The 16134-nt window shown below is 44.4% G+C and overlaps 1 protein-coding gene across 1 annotated transcript in view; it reads right to left on the bottom strand.

Moving 5' to 3' along the window:
- SPATA17 (spermatogenesis associated 17) overlaps positions 1 to 16134 on the bottom strand; it is a 224542-nt gene that overhangs the window by 105150 nt on the left and 103258 nt on the right. The window contains exon 6 of the mRNA XM_040351438.1: positions 9276 to 9399. Within this exon, the coding sequence (XP_040207372.1) occupies positions 9276 to 9399 (124 nt within the window). The remainder of the gene's footprint in view (positions 1 to 9275; positions 9400 to 16134) is intronic.

Genomic DNA, 16134 nt, shown 5'->3' on the forward strand with positions numbered 1-16134 from the left:
AAGTAAAGAAATGTTTAAAAAGTTTAAAACAAGTAAATATAAAATACCTTTCTATCTATTAATGTTGTTATAACATCAGAAGGTTTTTATTATCTTAATGTATTCTATGCATTACGATAAAAAAAAAACTTCCGTGCGCAGCAGCCCCCAGCCCCCTCTAATACTTACCTGAGCCCCATCTCTATCCAGCAAAGTTTCACAAGAGTTTTAGATGTCCTCCTCATTGGCTTAGACAGCAGCATGGTGCGATTGGCTCCCGCTGCTGTCAATCAAAGTCAGTAAGTCAATAAGGAGAGAGAGGGGGCAGGGCCAAGGTGCGGCTCCATGTCTGAATGAACACACAGAGCAGCGGCTCGGCTTGGGTGCCCCTATAGCAAGCTGCTTGCTGTGGGGGCACTCGGCAAGAGGGAGGAGCCAGGAGCACTGGCAAGGGACCCAAGAAGAGGAGCTGCTCTGTACAAAACCACTGCACAGAACAGGTAAGTATGACATGTTTGTTATTTTTAAACTAACAAAAAGGAGACTTTAGTATCAGTTTAAGGCTAGCAGCATAAGAATTAAAAATTGTTAACATTGATTGTGAGAGTTTAGTTCCGCTTTAACTTAGATACACATTTTAAGTCTCTAACTTTTAATAGGGGAGTGTATTGGGTGTAATATTGTTGTGGTATATTATACATGCAGGGTGTCACCCATCAGGTGACACACAAGAGGAATGGCCCCAGGCTTTGTAAGAAAACATAATGCTTTGCACGTTTATGTCAAAATTCTGTCCTTTGGCAGGAGTTCTTTTTTAATTCTCAGACCTGAAGTAAAGCGAAGGAAGATGGCATCTGGCCCGCAGGCTGTCTTCATTTACCCGAACAATGGAAGTTGTTAATTTGTACTGTACTGAATCACCATGGGATGTATAAAATGGGAATAGAGTGTCAGGTATATCATTCCCATGAAGTACATATTGACAGCGGCACATTAGCATAATTAATTATGAGCAAACCTTCACCAAACATATGCTGCTAAACAAGCAATACTGATGACACTAAAAGATGTATAAAAGCAAAATAAATAATTGTCCTTAAAGTGTACCCATCATGTCAAAATCCATCACAAACTTACATTACTAGCTTACAGGGGGCACCGCAATATCTAAACAGTCATTTTGTCAGTGCCAGAACATTTTAGTGCCAGATTGTTAGCTTTTGGAACCTGACAAGGTGAGCACATGTAGTTGAGAGTTAAGTTATGATTAGAGCTCTTGCACATGGGCTCCCTGAGCCTGTGAAATGCAAATTCCAGCATATTTCCCCTGGCTGGGAAGCCCAGGTACTGCGTACAGCCACCCATGAACATGAATGGCTGTGTTTGGCTTTACGTGTACATTTACGGGTAAACGGCAGCATGCATAGACACTTGTATAGCATATGGACATACTATATTATAAGAATAGAACATTATCTATAATTGAAATGCGCCTCTATGTGTGTATCAGTGTGTACCCAAGTAAAACTGCTAACATCTATTCATAAGTATGGCTAGCACCTGGACTTCCCAGACAGGGACAATTTGCCAGAATTTATGCTGCTCTGACTCAGGGCACCTATGTGCAAGAGCCCTTAGAGCAGTGGTTCTCAACCTGGGGGTCGGGACCCCCTCAGGGGTCAAATGACAATTTGCCAGGGGTCACCGAATCCTGGGCTGTTCAAGCCCGCAGCACTCTCAGCCTTTTCACAACTATCCAGCAGGGCTATCCCTGGAGCCTGTGGCAGCCCAGCTGGGCTGCTCTGGAGCCCTTGCCCGCCCATTCAGTTCACGGATTGGTTGTGGGGCAGAGACTAGCCTCTTGACCACTGGGCACTTAAACCCCCTTCCTGACCAGACCAATTTTCAGCTTTCGGTGCTCTCACAATTTGAATGACAATTACTCCGTCATACAACATTGTACCCATTTGAAATTTTTGTCCTTTTTTTCACACAAATAGAGCTTTCTTTTGGTGGTATTAGATCACCTCTGGGTTTTTTATTTTTTGCGCTATAAAAGAAAAACGACCGAAAATTCTGTAAAAAATAAATAAAATAACTTGTTTCTGTCATATTCGCAGGTTATTTCTCACACACAGCATATGCATACCACGAATGACACCCCAAAACACATTCTGCTATTCCTCCCGAGTATGGCGATACCCCATGTGTGCAACTTTTACACAGCGTGGCCACATACAGAGGCCCAACATGCAGGGAGCGCCATCAGGCGTTCTGGAGCACCCAGGCCAATTCTGACATTTCTCTCCTACATGGAAAAATCACAATTTATTTGCTAGAAAATTACATAGAACCCCAAAACATTATATATGCGGAGTATTGGGGTATTGCGGAGTATTTGGGTATTGCAGAGTATTGGGGTATTGGGGGTATTGCAGAGTATTGGGGTATTGCAGAGTATCGCGCAGGGTATTGGGGTATTGCAGAGTATTGCGCAGGGTATTGGGGTATTGCAGAGTATCGGGGTATTGCAGAGTATCGGGGTATTGCAGAGTATGGGGTATTGCAGAGTATGGGGTATTGCAGAGTATCGGGGTATTGCAGAGTATCGGGGTATTGCAGAGTATCGGGTATTGCAGAGTAACGGGGTATTGCAGAGTAACGGGGTATTGCAGAGTATCGGGGTATTGCAGAGTAACGGGGTATTGCAGAGTAACGGGGTATGGCAGAGTAACGGGGTATGGCAGAGTAACGGGGTATGGCAGAGTAACGGGGTATGGCAGAGTATGGGGTATGGCAGAGTATGGGGTATGGCAGAGTATGGGGTATGGCAGAGTATGGGGTATGGCAGAGTATGGGGTATGGCAGAGTATTGCGCAGGGAGGGATGGCAGAGTATGGGGTATGGCAGAGTATTGCGCAGGGAGGGATGGCAGAGTATGGGGTATGGCAGAGTATTGCGCAGGGAGGGATGGCAGAGTATGGGGTATGGCAGAGTATTGCGCAGGGAGGGATGGCAGAGTATGGGGTATGGCAGAGTATTGCGCAGGGAGGGATGGCAGAGTATGGGGTATGGCAGAGTATTGCGCAGGGAGGGATGGCAGAGTATGGGGTATGGCAGAGTATTGTGCAGGGAGGGATGGCAGAGTATGGGGTATGGCAGAGTATTGCGCAGGGAGGGATGGCAGAGTATGGGGTATGGCAGAGTATTGCGCAGGGAGGGATGGCAGAGTATGGTGTATGGCAGAGTATTGCGCAGGGAGGGATGGCAGAGTATTGATGGTACTGCAGAGTATTGCGCAGGGAGGGATGGCAGAGTATGGGGTATTGCAGAGTATTGATGGTACTGCAGAGTATTGCGCAGGGAGGGATGGCAGAGTATGGGGTATTGCAGAGTATTGATGGTACTGCAGAGTATTGCGCAGGGAGGGATGGCAGAGTATGGGGTATTGCAGAGTATTGATGGTACTGCAGAGTATTGCGCAGGGAGGGATGGCTGGATCTGTGACTGCAGTTGTCACAGATCCAGCCCACAGCAGCTGCTGACACCCCGCGCTCCCCCCCTCCTCTCCTCTCCTCTCCTCTCTGTACCGAACGGTACAGAGAGGAGAGGGAGGAACCGGCGTCATCAAATGACGCCGGTTTGTTTACAAGTGATCGCTCCGTCATTTGACGGAGCGATCACGTGGTAAACATCCGCGATTCGCGGCAATTTACCGTGATCCGTGATGCGCCGGGTCTTCTAGACCCGGCGAACACGGACACTTCCGCGAGCGCGCCCCAGGGGATGCGCAAACGCGGAAGTGCACGAGGACGTCCCAGGGACGTCCTGTCACAGTAACTCGACCGCGCTGTAGCAGTATTTTTGCTATAGCGCGGTCGGCAAGAGGCTAGAGGTCAGCTGACTGGTGAGAAATGTGAAGTGGGAGGGGCTGGAGGAGACCCTATCTCCTGATTTCGGCATAGGTGTCACTGCTGCGATACACCACAGAGCTAGAGACACAGTGAGTAACACTACCTGTGATTAGAGTTGCCATTTAAAGTCCCCGCTACAGTTCTCAGATCAGCAGATGATCTTGATCAAGAGCATCTAAGCTGGCTGATCAGAACTCCCCGCCAGCACCCCCCCCCCCCCCAAGGAGTAAGAGAAGGAATACAAATAGAGAATACATGGAAGGGAGAGGAAAAGAGGGGGAGGAACAAAGAAAAAAGGGAGAGAAAGAATAAGAGAAAGAACAGGAAAGATGACTAGAGAGAGGGATGGGGGGCAAGAAATTAAGATAGATGAGATAAAAGTGAAAGAAAGGAGAACATAGAGTGGAACATCCTAAAATGTACCAGAAGGGGTGTAAGGGACTTAGGGAGCCCTAAATGTCTGTGGGCTAGGGGCGCAAATTTCTACTGTTAGGGGTCCCCACAACTTGGGAAGTTTTATCAAGGGGTCACGGCACTAGAGAGGTTGAGAACCACTGCCTTAGAGAGTAGCTTTAAGCTGAACTTCACCCAAAAGGGCAAGTTTTTATTTTCCACCTCCACCCCCCTCCTCTATCACTTTTGGACACTTTAAAACAAATTTGGGGGGTGGAGCGGGTACCTGGTTTTGATAGGTATCCACTCCCACTTCCGTTCAAATTGCCTAGTTCACCCCCCCTTTGCCCGCAGCCTTCATGGACATGTTACAGGTCACAGAAGGCTACAAGACCATTTACAAAGTTTAGCACGGCTCGTGCATGCAAAGTAGGAAGCCAGCTGTGAACCCACAAAGAGTCACAGCCAGCTTCCCACACTAGACTCCGCCCACACGAGGCACCGCAGGGGACCTGAAGACCGGTGAAGAACTGATTTAGATGAGGACAGCGCTGAATTTGTGGGCAGTTAAATCTCCATTTCTTTTTAAAGTACAGTATTTGGAATTGTTGACTTAAAATATATATTTTTTTGGCTGGACTGAAGATCCTCTTTAAGAGTTCAGCTTTGACTAGGTTATTTTTTCAGGTTAGGTTAAGAGTTTAACACGACGATGTACATCGACACAATGGCATGGGCAGGCAAATGGGCGTACCTGTACGTCCCTTTAAATTTGCCGCCCAGCGGGTGCCCGCCACATGCCTCATGAGTGCGCCCGCGGGTCCCGGGAACTTTGTATGTGGGTAAACGCTGTTCTGCCTAGTGACATGTCAGGAACAGTGATCAGTGACGTGTTACTGGTAGCTCCTCCCTCTAACAGTTATGCCCTGTACACAGTATCGGAATTTCCAATAGGATAAAATCCGATAGAATTTTCCGTCTGAATTTCGTTCAAGCTGTCTTGCATACACACTGTCAGACCAAATTCCAACCATCCAAAACGCGGTGACGTAAAACACTATGACGAGCCGAGAAAAATAAAATTCAACTTGATTCTGACCATGCATGTTTTTTTCTCTGTCAGACGATCGTAATTTCCGAAAAATAAAATGTTCTATTTCTAAACTAAAACGGAAAAAAGTCTGATGGGGCCCACACACGGTCTGAATATCCGATGAAAAAATTCCGTCTCGGCACTAGAATCACTCCCTAGGACAAACTTAACCCCTTCAGCACCACCTAGTGGTTAACCCCTTCACTGCCAGTGTCATTTTCACAATGGTCCCAAAAATGTGTCAAAAGTTTCCCATGTGTGCGCCATAAAGTCGCAGTCACGATAAAAATCGCAGATTGCCGATATTACTAGTAAAAAAAATTATAATAATAAAAATGCCTAAACTATCCCTTATTTTGTAGACGCTAAAACTTTTGCGCAAACCAATCAATATACGCTTATTGCGATTTTTTTACCCAAAATATGTAGAAGAATACATATCGGCCTAAACTGAGAAAAAATGCTCTTTTTAAAAAATAAATAAAATTGGGGATATTTATTATACCAAAAAGTACAAAATATTGCTTTTTTTCTTAATTGTCGCTCTATCTTTGTTTATAGCGCAAAATTTGTGGGGAAATAAGGATGTAAATTTTGTTTGGGAGCCAGGTCGCACGACCGTGCAATTGTCAGTTAAAGCGACGCAGTGCAGACTCGCAAAAAGTGCTCTGGTCTTTGGCCAGCCAAATGGTCTGGGGCTTAAGTGGTTAAATGTCAAGTTGGGGGGTTCATTTTTAAACCAGGGTAGGGTAAGAACCTCTTTCTGTGAGCCAGGATTGTCAATGCTCCACCCCCAGCCATAGACTCACAGAAAAAATGCTGCAGAGAGGGACGCCATGTCTTTACATGGCACTGCTTTTTGCAGCATTTAGTTTCCACTCATCCCTGGAGGAAGAAAAGGGAAAGGAGGACATCATCAAACTGAACCCAACATCACTGGAAAAAGGTATATATATATTTATATAGCAGTGCAGGGCTGGCTCTAAGGGAGAGTAGCAACAAACAAGAAAGAAAGCACTGGAGCTCTGAGTTGAGCTTTCAGTGTTAGTTTAAGGATTAGAAGCAGTTGTAAAGGCTCCGTTTTTTTTTAAACCTCCTCCTCTGGGGTCCCCTGCCAGCGCTCTAAGCACCTCCTCTTCTCTGCCAATATGAAGCTGTTGGTAGTGCACCTGTGGGCTTGCTCCCAAGCCGGGCAGTGTGCATCCATTGACACACAGCGTGGCTCGGCCCCACCTCCAGTTCCTTCCTCAGGAATTTATTGACAGCAGCAGGAGCTAATGGCTCCAGCTGCCTCAACAAAGCCTGCAAGAGTGGGGAGAAAGTACAGAGCTGCCACAGATGGGCACAGCACTGGAACGAGTAAGGCAGCGATACTGTTACTGGGATATTTTTTACCTCAATGCAGAGAGGTAAAAAAATTAAGGTAACAAATATGTAGCCTTTAGAGCCACTTTAAGGTAGCATATGATTAAGGAGTTCAATTAACCAGCAGCAGTTTGGAGCTTGAAGTCTGCAGAGCACAATAAACATGAATGGGTGGAGTAGCAGAAAAAAGCTTGTCGGGATGGGGCGCTTTAAAAAAAAAAAATCTTATTTATTTTACTTTATTTTTTTATGTTGACACTGTACTTTATTTTGACACTGTTTAAAAAAAAAATGTCACTTTTATTCCTATTACAAGGAATGTAAACAACCCTTGTAATAGAAAAAAGCATTAAAGGTCCTCTTAAATATTAGATCTGGGGTCAAAAAGACCTCAGCTCTCATGCCGCGTACACACCATCACTTTATGTGATGAAAAAAAATGACGTTTTTAAAAACGTCACTTTAATTGACTGTGTGTGGGGGAAAACGTCGTTTTATGTCTTGTAAAAAACGACCAAAAAAAATTGAAGCATGCTTCAATTTTATGTGTCGTTTTTCAAAAGTGCACTTTTTACTTCACAGAAATTGACCGTGTGTAGCAGAAAACGTTGTTTTCTAAGACGTTTTTTTCATCCACGCATGCCCAGAAGCTACTTATGAAGCAAGCTTCAATGGTAAAACGTGGTGGAACGTAACCTCACTTTGCAAGATCATTGTGAGAAAACGATGGTGTGTAGGCAACTTCGTCTTTGAAAATTGAAGTTTCAAAAACGTCATTTTTTACTTCACAGAAAGTGTCGTTTTTTTTCATCACATAAAGTGATGGTGTGTACCCGGCATCATATTTAGACTAAATGCAATAAAAAAAAATCCCTTTAAGAGCATTGGGCGAAAGTGACGATTTGATGTCGCTTCAGCCCTGCAATGATATGGAGACGGGTGGGGGCCATCTTCCCAGGCAGGGACAGGACTGGATCATTTCCGCCGCTGACGATGGCTCCGGTAAGTGGCGGGTGGGGTGCCTCTCCCGCCGCCGATAAACGTGATCTTGCAGCGTATCCGCAGTAGAGACCACTTTTATCTGAAAGAGGACTGCCCGCTGAAGAAGAGGATACAGGGGTTATGGCAGCTAGCTGCTACCATAACAACAGTATTCCTCTTCAAAGTAGCAATGTATTCCTGGGGCGGGCGATCCGTAACTGGATAACTTCCAGTGTTTATGACTACTTTAGTCAACCATATTTTACCTGGAAATATTCCTCTGCTGATTTTTTACAGGAAAGCAGTAAAGCTGATCATACACAAATAAAAGTTTCTGTGAATTCTCCATTTTAGCCTAGGTTCACACTGCTGCGAATTCAAAATCGCAGTAAAATGCGTGATTTTACCGCGATTTCGCAGCTGCGATTTTGCCGCGATTTTGCCGCGATTTCGGACGCAATTTAATGTAAATCGCGGCCCGAAATCGCAAAAAGTAGTACAGGAACTACTTTTTGAAATCGCAGATGCGGCGTCGCACTGATTAGGACAGTGCCATTGCCGACAATTGCCGCCGATTTGAGATGCGATTTGACATGTCAAATCGCATCTCAAATCGTTCCAAATCGTGTGAACCAGGGCTGAAGAGGATTTGTTCCGTTTTACAACCATACATGGGGTCAAACTGGCGATCATTTTTGACTGCAGTGGCGAGAAAATTCTAAGGAGCGAGATGGAAACTTTTTCTCGAACGAACAAATTTCGAACAGCGAATGTGGTTTTCAATTGGGAAAATCCATTCGTTCCAAAATTAAATGTTAAAAGCAAATGAAATTTTAAGTACTTTTGAATGACAGTTATCATGTCATCAAATGTACTGAATTTTCGAAGCCATTATGTGCATGAACTTTGTTCGAAAATCTACTACTGTATGAGCAGATTTTAAATGCTCAGACCCTTAAAAACTTACATTTACTGTGTTGAGATCAGTTAAGAGATTACTTCTGATTGTTTGCTTTTTACACATTATTATTGCTCTTTAGACTGAATAAGTGTGACCAGCACCTGTCACAGTTATGGCCCTACTTTATTTGCATGGTTAAGCACTTTGCCTATCTAGTCCTGGTGACTGAAATCTGAGGCTATCAAACCTAAAAGAGGAAATTAAAAGAAGAAGTGTAGAATTTAGCCTCCACTCTCTGAGGATTAGATGTAAATAATGCTTAGTAGAATTCCCCTTAATAATAAAATCCCGGTAAAGACAAAACACGACAACAAGCCGATGGAAATTAGTCGCGGCTGTCTAGCAATTCTGTTTTCTTTTTCGCTTTCGGATGAAAGTGCTGACATGGACGATTGTATTTCCGCGGTGTTACTGAGCAGTCATGCTATCAGCCCTCACACATAGAAAACTACCTAATTGAAGTGGAAGTTGTGTTTTTGTGATATCTTTTCAAGTCGTCATGTCCTATTCAGCTAGCTCTTTTGTCTCTGTCAGTGTGCGGCTCCCTGAGGCTTCCCTGAGCTGTCAGGGATTTCTACTGTATACTAACCTGCTCTGTACTGAGGAGGTAATGCATCTTCCTGGCTTCATGGTTCTTCCTGCGTTCTTCCTTTTCCAGATCTCTCTTCATTTTTTCCTTCTCTCTCATGGAAGCGTATTCCTCTAGCTCCTTCCTGCAGAAAAGCAAAATAGCTACCGATCAGCATATAGAGCAATGTATAGATACACCATTATCACCAAAGTATGCGGGCATCCCTCCAAATTATTGGGTTCAGGTATTCCAGTGAAGGGTACTAGGAAAGACCCATTATAGCAAAAAATATGGTATTCTGGTAACTGTACTGGGATAATACCTGTGATAATAAAAATAAAACAATTGGAAGGGTTCCCCTCTTACCTGTGATAATAGTATTCAGAATGGGAATTGCCATTTTTATTTTTTAGCACCTTGCTGCCATAGCAAGTCAGCATTATGATGCATTCATCAAATCTTGAGCTGGCCTTACACCTTTAGAATTTTGTTAGGGAATTGTTATTTTTCTGAAAACTGTAAATATTCAGAGAATGGTGCGCCAATTCAACCTGTGCATGAATCCAAGACATTTTTGATCAGTTTAAACACATAATATATTCAAAACCTGCCCCTGCTGATGCCTCGGCAGCATAAAAAATTATACGTGACTTCTTCAAGCCATTCCCTTGACAAAGCCATGTGACCAGTGACACAACGTGTCGGTGGGAGCCGGTGACGTCACTTCCGGTGTCTCTCCATTGGAGCAGGTTCCAGCACACTTGATGAGAACGACAGAGGACCCAGGATACAGCAGTGTTTCTTTTCAGGAATTTTAAAGATCAATAAACCAGAGGCGTAATTTGACCTGTGGGGTCTTTTCCTAAGGTGAGCGAGCAATTCACCTAGAGGTGGCAGTGGTGTTTTTGAGTCACATGGAGTCACTCCTCAATTTCAGTCTAGCATAGGCAACTTGTGATGTGAACTTGGGCAAGGCAGTTCACAAGACACGCAATAAACATTACCCACCACACTTCCCAGTTAGCCAGAAACAAAAAAAAGTCCAAACTGTTTCAACAATTAGATTTCAAAAAGACAAAAGTTTATGTTGCATACATTTACGAAAAGCCATACTGATGCGCCAAGGAACCTTGGCAAAGTGGGGTCCCTAACTTCAGTCTAAAAGAGCTTCCATCTTGGGATGTACAGTATATAGAAATTTATAAATTGAGAGCAGGTCTGCCTTGGAAGTGGCAAATTCCTCTTAAAAGATGCAGGGACACATCAGAAACCCAGATTTGATTAACGGCAATTAAAGACTTTAGGGTGGAACTCCGCTTTAAGGTTTTAAGGCTCACGTTTGGTAACTCGAACCTTCAGCTCCCTACAAGAATTTTCTATAGGATTAGGGTCTGGAGACTGGCTAGGCCACTCCAGGACCTTAATGTACTTCTTCTTGAGCCTCTCCTTTATTGCCTTAGCCATGTGTTTTGCGTCATTGTCATGCTGGAATACCCATCCATGACCCATTTTCAATGCCCTGACCTAGGGAAGGAGGTTATCACCCAAGATTTGATGATACATGGCCCCATCCATCGTCCCTTTGATGAGGTAAAGCTGTCCTGTCCCCTTAAGCAGAAAACATCCCCAAAGCATAATGTTTCCACCTCCATGTTTGATGGTGGGGGTGGTGTTCTTGGGGTCATAGGCAGCATTCCTCCTCCTGCAAACACGGCGAGTTGAGTTGATGCCAAAGAGCTTGATTTTGGTCTCATCTGACCACAAGATTTTCACCCAGTTCTCCTCTGAATCATTCAGATGTTAATTAGCAAACATTTTGTAGCAGGGGGACTTTGCAGGTGCTGCAGGATTTCAGCCCTTCACGGCATAGTGTGTTACGAATTGTTTTCTTGGTGACTATAGTGCCAGCTGCCTTGAGATCATTGACAAGATTCTCCCATGTAGTTCTGGGCTGATTCCTTGCATGGAGCCCCAGACCGAGGTAACATTGACAGTTATTTTGTGTTTCTTTCATTTGCGAATAATCCCACCAACTGCTGTCACTAGACCATCACCAAGCTGTCTAGTAGCCCATCCCAGCCTTGTGTACGTCGAAAATCTTGTCCCTGACCTCACTGGACAGCTTTTTATTCTTGGCCATGGCGGAGAGATTGCAATCTGATTGATTGATTGATTTCTGTGGCCAGGTACCTTTTGTACAGGTAACAAGCTGAGATCACGTGCGCGGGTGACCCCACCCCCTCTGACGCAACAGGGGTTTCTGGCAGTTTCCCCCTAGCGTCACGGGTGACCCCGCCCCCTCTGATGCAACAGGGGTTTCCCCCAAAGCATCATCCCCATGTTGAGGGCATGTGGCCTGGTACGGTTCAAGAGGGGGGGCGCTCTCGCCCCCCCTCTTTTCCTGCGGGGTCCTAAAGGGTCTGGAATGGATTTTGAGGGGGATCCCAATGCCATTTTTGTTTTATTTGGCGCAGGCTTCCCCTTAATATCTATACCAAACCTGAAGGGTCTGGTTTGGAATTTGGGGGGACCCCCACGCAATTTTTTTTATTTTGTTCGGGGTTCCCCTTAATATTCATACCAGACCCAAAGGGCCTGGTAATGGACTGGGGGGGAACCCATGCCGTTTTTTTTCGATGACTTTTATCTGTATTGCCGGGACCTGACAATTCATTATAGTGTTAAATGTCTTTTTTTCCTTTAGAAATGTCATTTTGTCTAGGGACTGTTCTAAACACGGGGAAAATGCGCCACTTTACAGGCATACTATAGACACCCCCAAGGTACGAAATTTAAAGGAATATTTCACTTTTGTTGTTTCACTTTAAGCATTATTAAAATCACTGCTCCCGAAAAAACAGACGTTTTTTAAACTTTTTTTTGCATTAATACATGTCCCTGGGGCAGAACCCAGGTCCCCAAACACTTTTTATGACAATAACTTGCATATTAACCTTTAAAATTAGCACTTTTGATTTCTCCCATAGACTACTTTGAATTTGCCGCGAACACCCCAAATTGTTCGCTTTTCGGCAAACAGGTGAACACCCGATGTTCGAGTCAAAGTTACGTCTCGACTCGAACATCGGGCTCATCCCTAATTATAGACCGATCATTTCTTTGTCAGTGGGAAAATCTACAAAATCAGCAGGGGATCAAATATTTTTTTCCCCTTAACTGTATGTGCTGCTGTGAATTCACATGCATTGAAAAATGTATGCAACAAAAACCCTGTTTCATGACATAACCCCTGTTTCAACTTGATTTAGTGACAGAAAAAAAATATTGCAAATCCTTTAAAATCCTTAATGTTGCAAATCCTCCGCCGTCTGACAAGTCACACTCCTCTCTGTTCAATGACTTAAGTCGCTCCGACCTAGAAAAATGTTCTTGTACGACTTTGGGGGCGACTTGCATTGACTTCAATACAGAAATCATTTTGCAAGTCGCCTCTAAAGTAGTCTTGAGATCGCCTTGCCAAGTCGCCCCCAAAGTCGTGCCGCCCCTGTGTGAACCGGGTCTTACAGTGAATCTAATTAGGTTCAGATCATATGCTCCAAAACATATAAGCAGAAAATCATTCGTTAAATTTTCATTTGTGTCAGGTTTACTTTAAAAGGAACCTGGCAGAATACAATCATCAGATATGAGAACGCTGATTTGTTTTTGAAGGTGCAAGTCCCGAGCCTGTCATCCTTGCCCAAACCAAAATGGTGCATGTTAGGTGACCACACACCTGATATTCTTGTTACATAGTCTGGTTGAAAAACGACACAAGTCCGTTTAGTGTAACCATTAAAGTAAGAAAAGCACCAAGCAGATAAGGAAGGATGAACTTTTGAAAAACAGATCAACGGCACCTCCAGCATTTCTTTCCTTACAAGTTACTTTGAGGTCCGACTAATGTTGTGGGCCCCCATTATTGTCTGTTACCATGACAGTCCTAGCAGGCTAGTCCATCATTTGGAGTAACACAAACTCTCTGGTTGACAAGCTGTAGGAGCTGCCTAGTAAAACAATAGGATTTATGCAGCATAGTAAAAAATAACAATAGTAATGCTAATAAACTGTGGTAGTTAGAAGCTGCTTGATTTCTAGAACAGGAAGCCAGCCAATGAGAATTCACAGAGAACACAAAACTTGCTATGGGGCAGAATGTGCGGATGAGCTTGGGTCAATTAACATCCCTCAGATTTGTTCCTCAGAAACAGCTAGTCTAATTAACCTTTGCTTGAATCACTGGAACTTCGCCCACTGATGCGTATAGATTTAATTAAGTGTTAATACCCGATGGCCAGGTCTTTACCATGAGTTACGCACTGCGGGTGTACAGTAGTCACTCGCCCTCTGCCGAGAAGAGATTCTGTTGAATTATTTGCCCTTCAGTGAGATTAGTTATATTATGCTTTGCAAATCGTGTGTTAAATGTTGTCACCTCCTGTGATCTCCTGCTCTGTGATTCACCATTAAACAGATCTATGATGGAAGTATTGGAGATAAACAAAAGCACATGAAGGAGATTATCTACATTTAGGTCTAGATCACACTAGTGTGATTTCAGATGCAATTTCAATTGCACAGAATCGCATGACAATGGAAATCACAGGTGCCCACTCACATTAATGCAAAGCAACTGCGATGCAACTTTGGGGAAGGTACCTGTGCTACTTTAGTGCGACTCTGCACAATTTGTGCTCCACAGACTTGAATGGAGATGCATATGCATATGGTATATTTTTGCCCACAATTTATATGGGTTGCTAAGGAGCTGGCTCCTGCCGGCATCCTAACAACCAGTGATTCATCAGTCAGCCAGAGGATTCCCAGCTGACAGCAGAATGTAAAGCCGGTTAGTAAAATAAAAAATAATGCATTCCGGGTCTGGTATGGATTTTAAGGAGGACACCACTCTAAAAGAAAAAAGAATGTTGTGGAGTCCCTTCAAAATCCATACCAGGCATGCAGCCTGCCTTGCCCTTCCCATGTGGATCCCTGAAGACCTCAGTATCTAATGAAACATGTAGGGTTGTGGCCTAATGCAGTGACATCATCACATGCACTTTGGAGTCCCGATACATGCTGGATAGATGTCAGTCGTGATTTATGCAAATCGCTTTGAACTTCTGTACATGTGAGAGCATTCACAATTTCTAATAAAGATTGTGTAATGGTTTTACACTAGGTGTGGGCACATTTTGTTCTGTTTCCATGTACTGAATACACATCCAGAAAGGGATTATATCTTACACAGATGCAAAGCCGAGACAGTGGGAATTTATATGCATGCTGATCATTATGGACATGCTGACCATTCACATATTGAGGGTCATAGGGCCAAATCCTCAAAAGGGATACGCAGGCGGAACTGCTTTTCAGCCTGCGTATCCCTGTGCCTATCTTTGGAACTGATCCTCAGAAGCAGTTTTCCAAAGATAGGCAGAAGATCTGACATCTGTAAGACACTTACACTGTCAGATCTTAGGATGCAGTACCGCATCCGCCGCTGGGGGCATTTCGCATTGAAATGCCGCTTTGCGTATGCAAATGAGGACTTACGGAGATCCACAAAGCTTTTCAGCTTTGTTTTTTCTGCGTAAGTTTACGTTTGCATATGTAAAATTAGGGCTGCTTTTACAAGGTGTAAACTGTTTACACCTTGTAAAAACAGACCTTTTTTTCGATCGCCGCGATTTTTTTTAAATTTTGAATTTTATTTTTCGGCGAGGTAACTTTTTTTTTACCCGACGCAACTTTATTGTCCCGTCGCAATCCACAAAGCCAGGCGTAACGTAATTTCGCGCGCTGCCTGTCGGGAAAATGACGTCACTAGAATGCGCAGTACGGCCGGCGCGGGAGCGCGCCTCATTTAAATTGTCATCGCCCCCTGGATAACAGGACCGCCTTGCGCCGGGAGAACTTAGGTTACACTGTGTGAAATTTCTAGGTAAGTGCTTTGTGGATCGGGCACTTAGGTAGAAATTTCCCGCCAGTGTAACTTAAATGGGAAAAATTAAGTTAGGCTACGATTTTGAGGATTTGGCCCAATATATATAACATACATAAACATATACAACAGTCTGATAGCATAACTATCAATGTCAAATAGTAAAGCTTCATATACATGGGACGTTTTTACAACCTCTCCTTAACGATTTAACTTGACAGATAGTAACCCACGTTAAAAACGTCAGTTTTGCTGCATTTACATGCTGCGTTTAGCGGCGTTTGTGTTTAGAAGCGATTCAAATATATAAACACAGCCCTCAAAGTTTGCATTTGCCTGCTCGCATTTGGCGAGTGAATTTATGAGCAGTGCGAGTATGGACAGGGCTGTGCTGCATAAGGTATGTATCCAGTTCCCCTCCCGCCGCGCACACACTTGCAGTGTGGCCAGTTCAATATGTATTCCATAGCAAGCCCCGCACAGGCTCACAGTGCGAGCTTTGCAAAGTGGTGTCCCAGCCAGGGCGGCCCCACTCCGCCTTCCACACATTGTCGCTAGGGAACGCCCCTCCCCACCTCCCACACATCCTCGCACTGCACAGGCTAGCAGCAAAGCAGAGCTTTAAAAGGAAGTATACCAGCCAGCGCCACCCCTCTCCACCTTCCACACATCTCTGTGCACAGGCTAGCTGCATAATTGTGAAAAGCAATGTAAGAGTCGGCACCGCTTGGGACCGCCCCTCTCCACCTCTGCTTGGGACCGCCCCTCTCCACCTCCCACATGCTAACAGCTTTGCACAGTGTACCAGCCGCCTGGGACCACCCCTCTCCACCTCCCACTTATCCAAGGAGTGCACCAATGCCTAACCTCAGTGGCTGCAGGACAATAGTATGTGAGAATGTGACAGTCTGTTGTGATGTTCTGGAGGCATTT

This window comes from Rana temporaria, chromosome 4, assembly GCF_905171775.1.
Source record: "Rana temporaria chromosome 4, aRanTem1.1, whole genome shotgun sequence".
Lineage (NCBI taxonomy): Eukaryota > Metazoa > Chordata > Amphibia > Anura > Ranidae > Rana > Rana temporaria.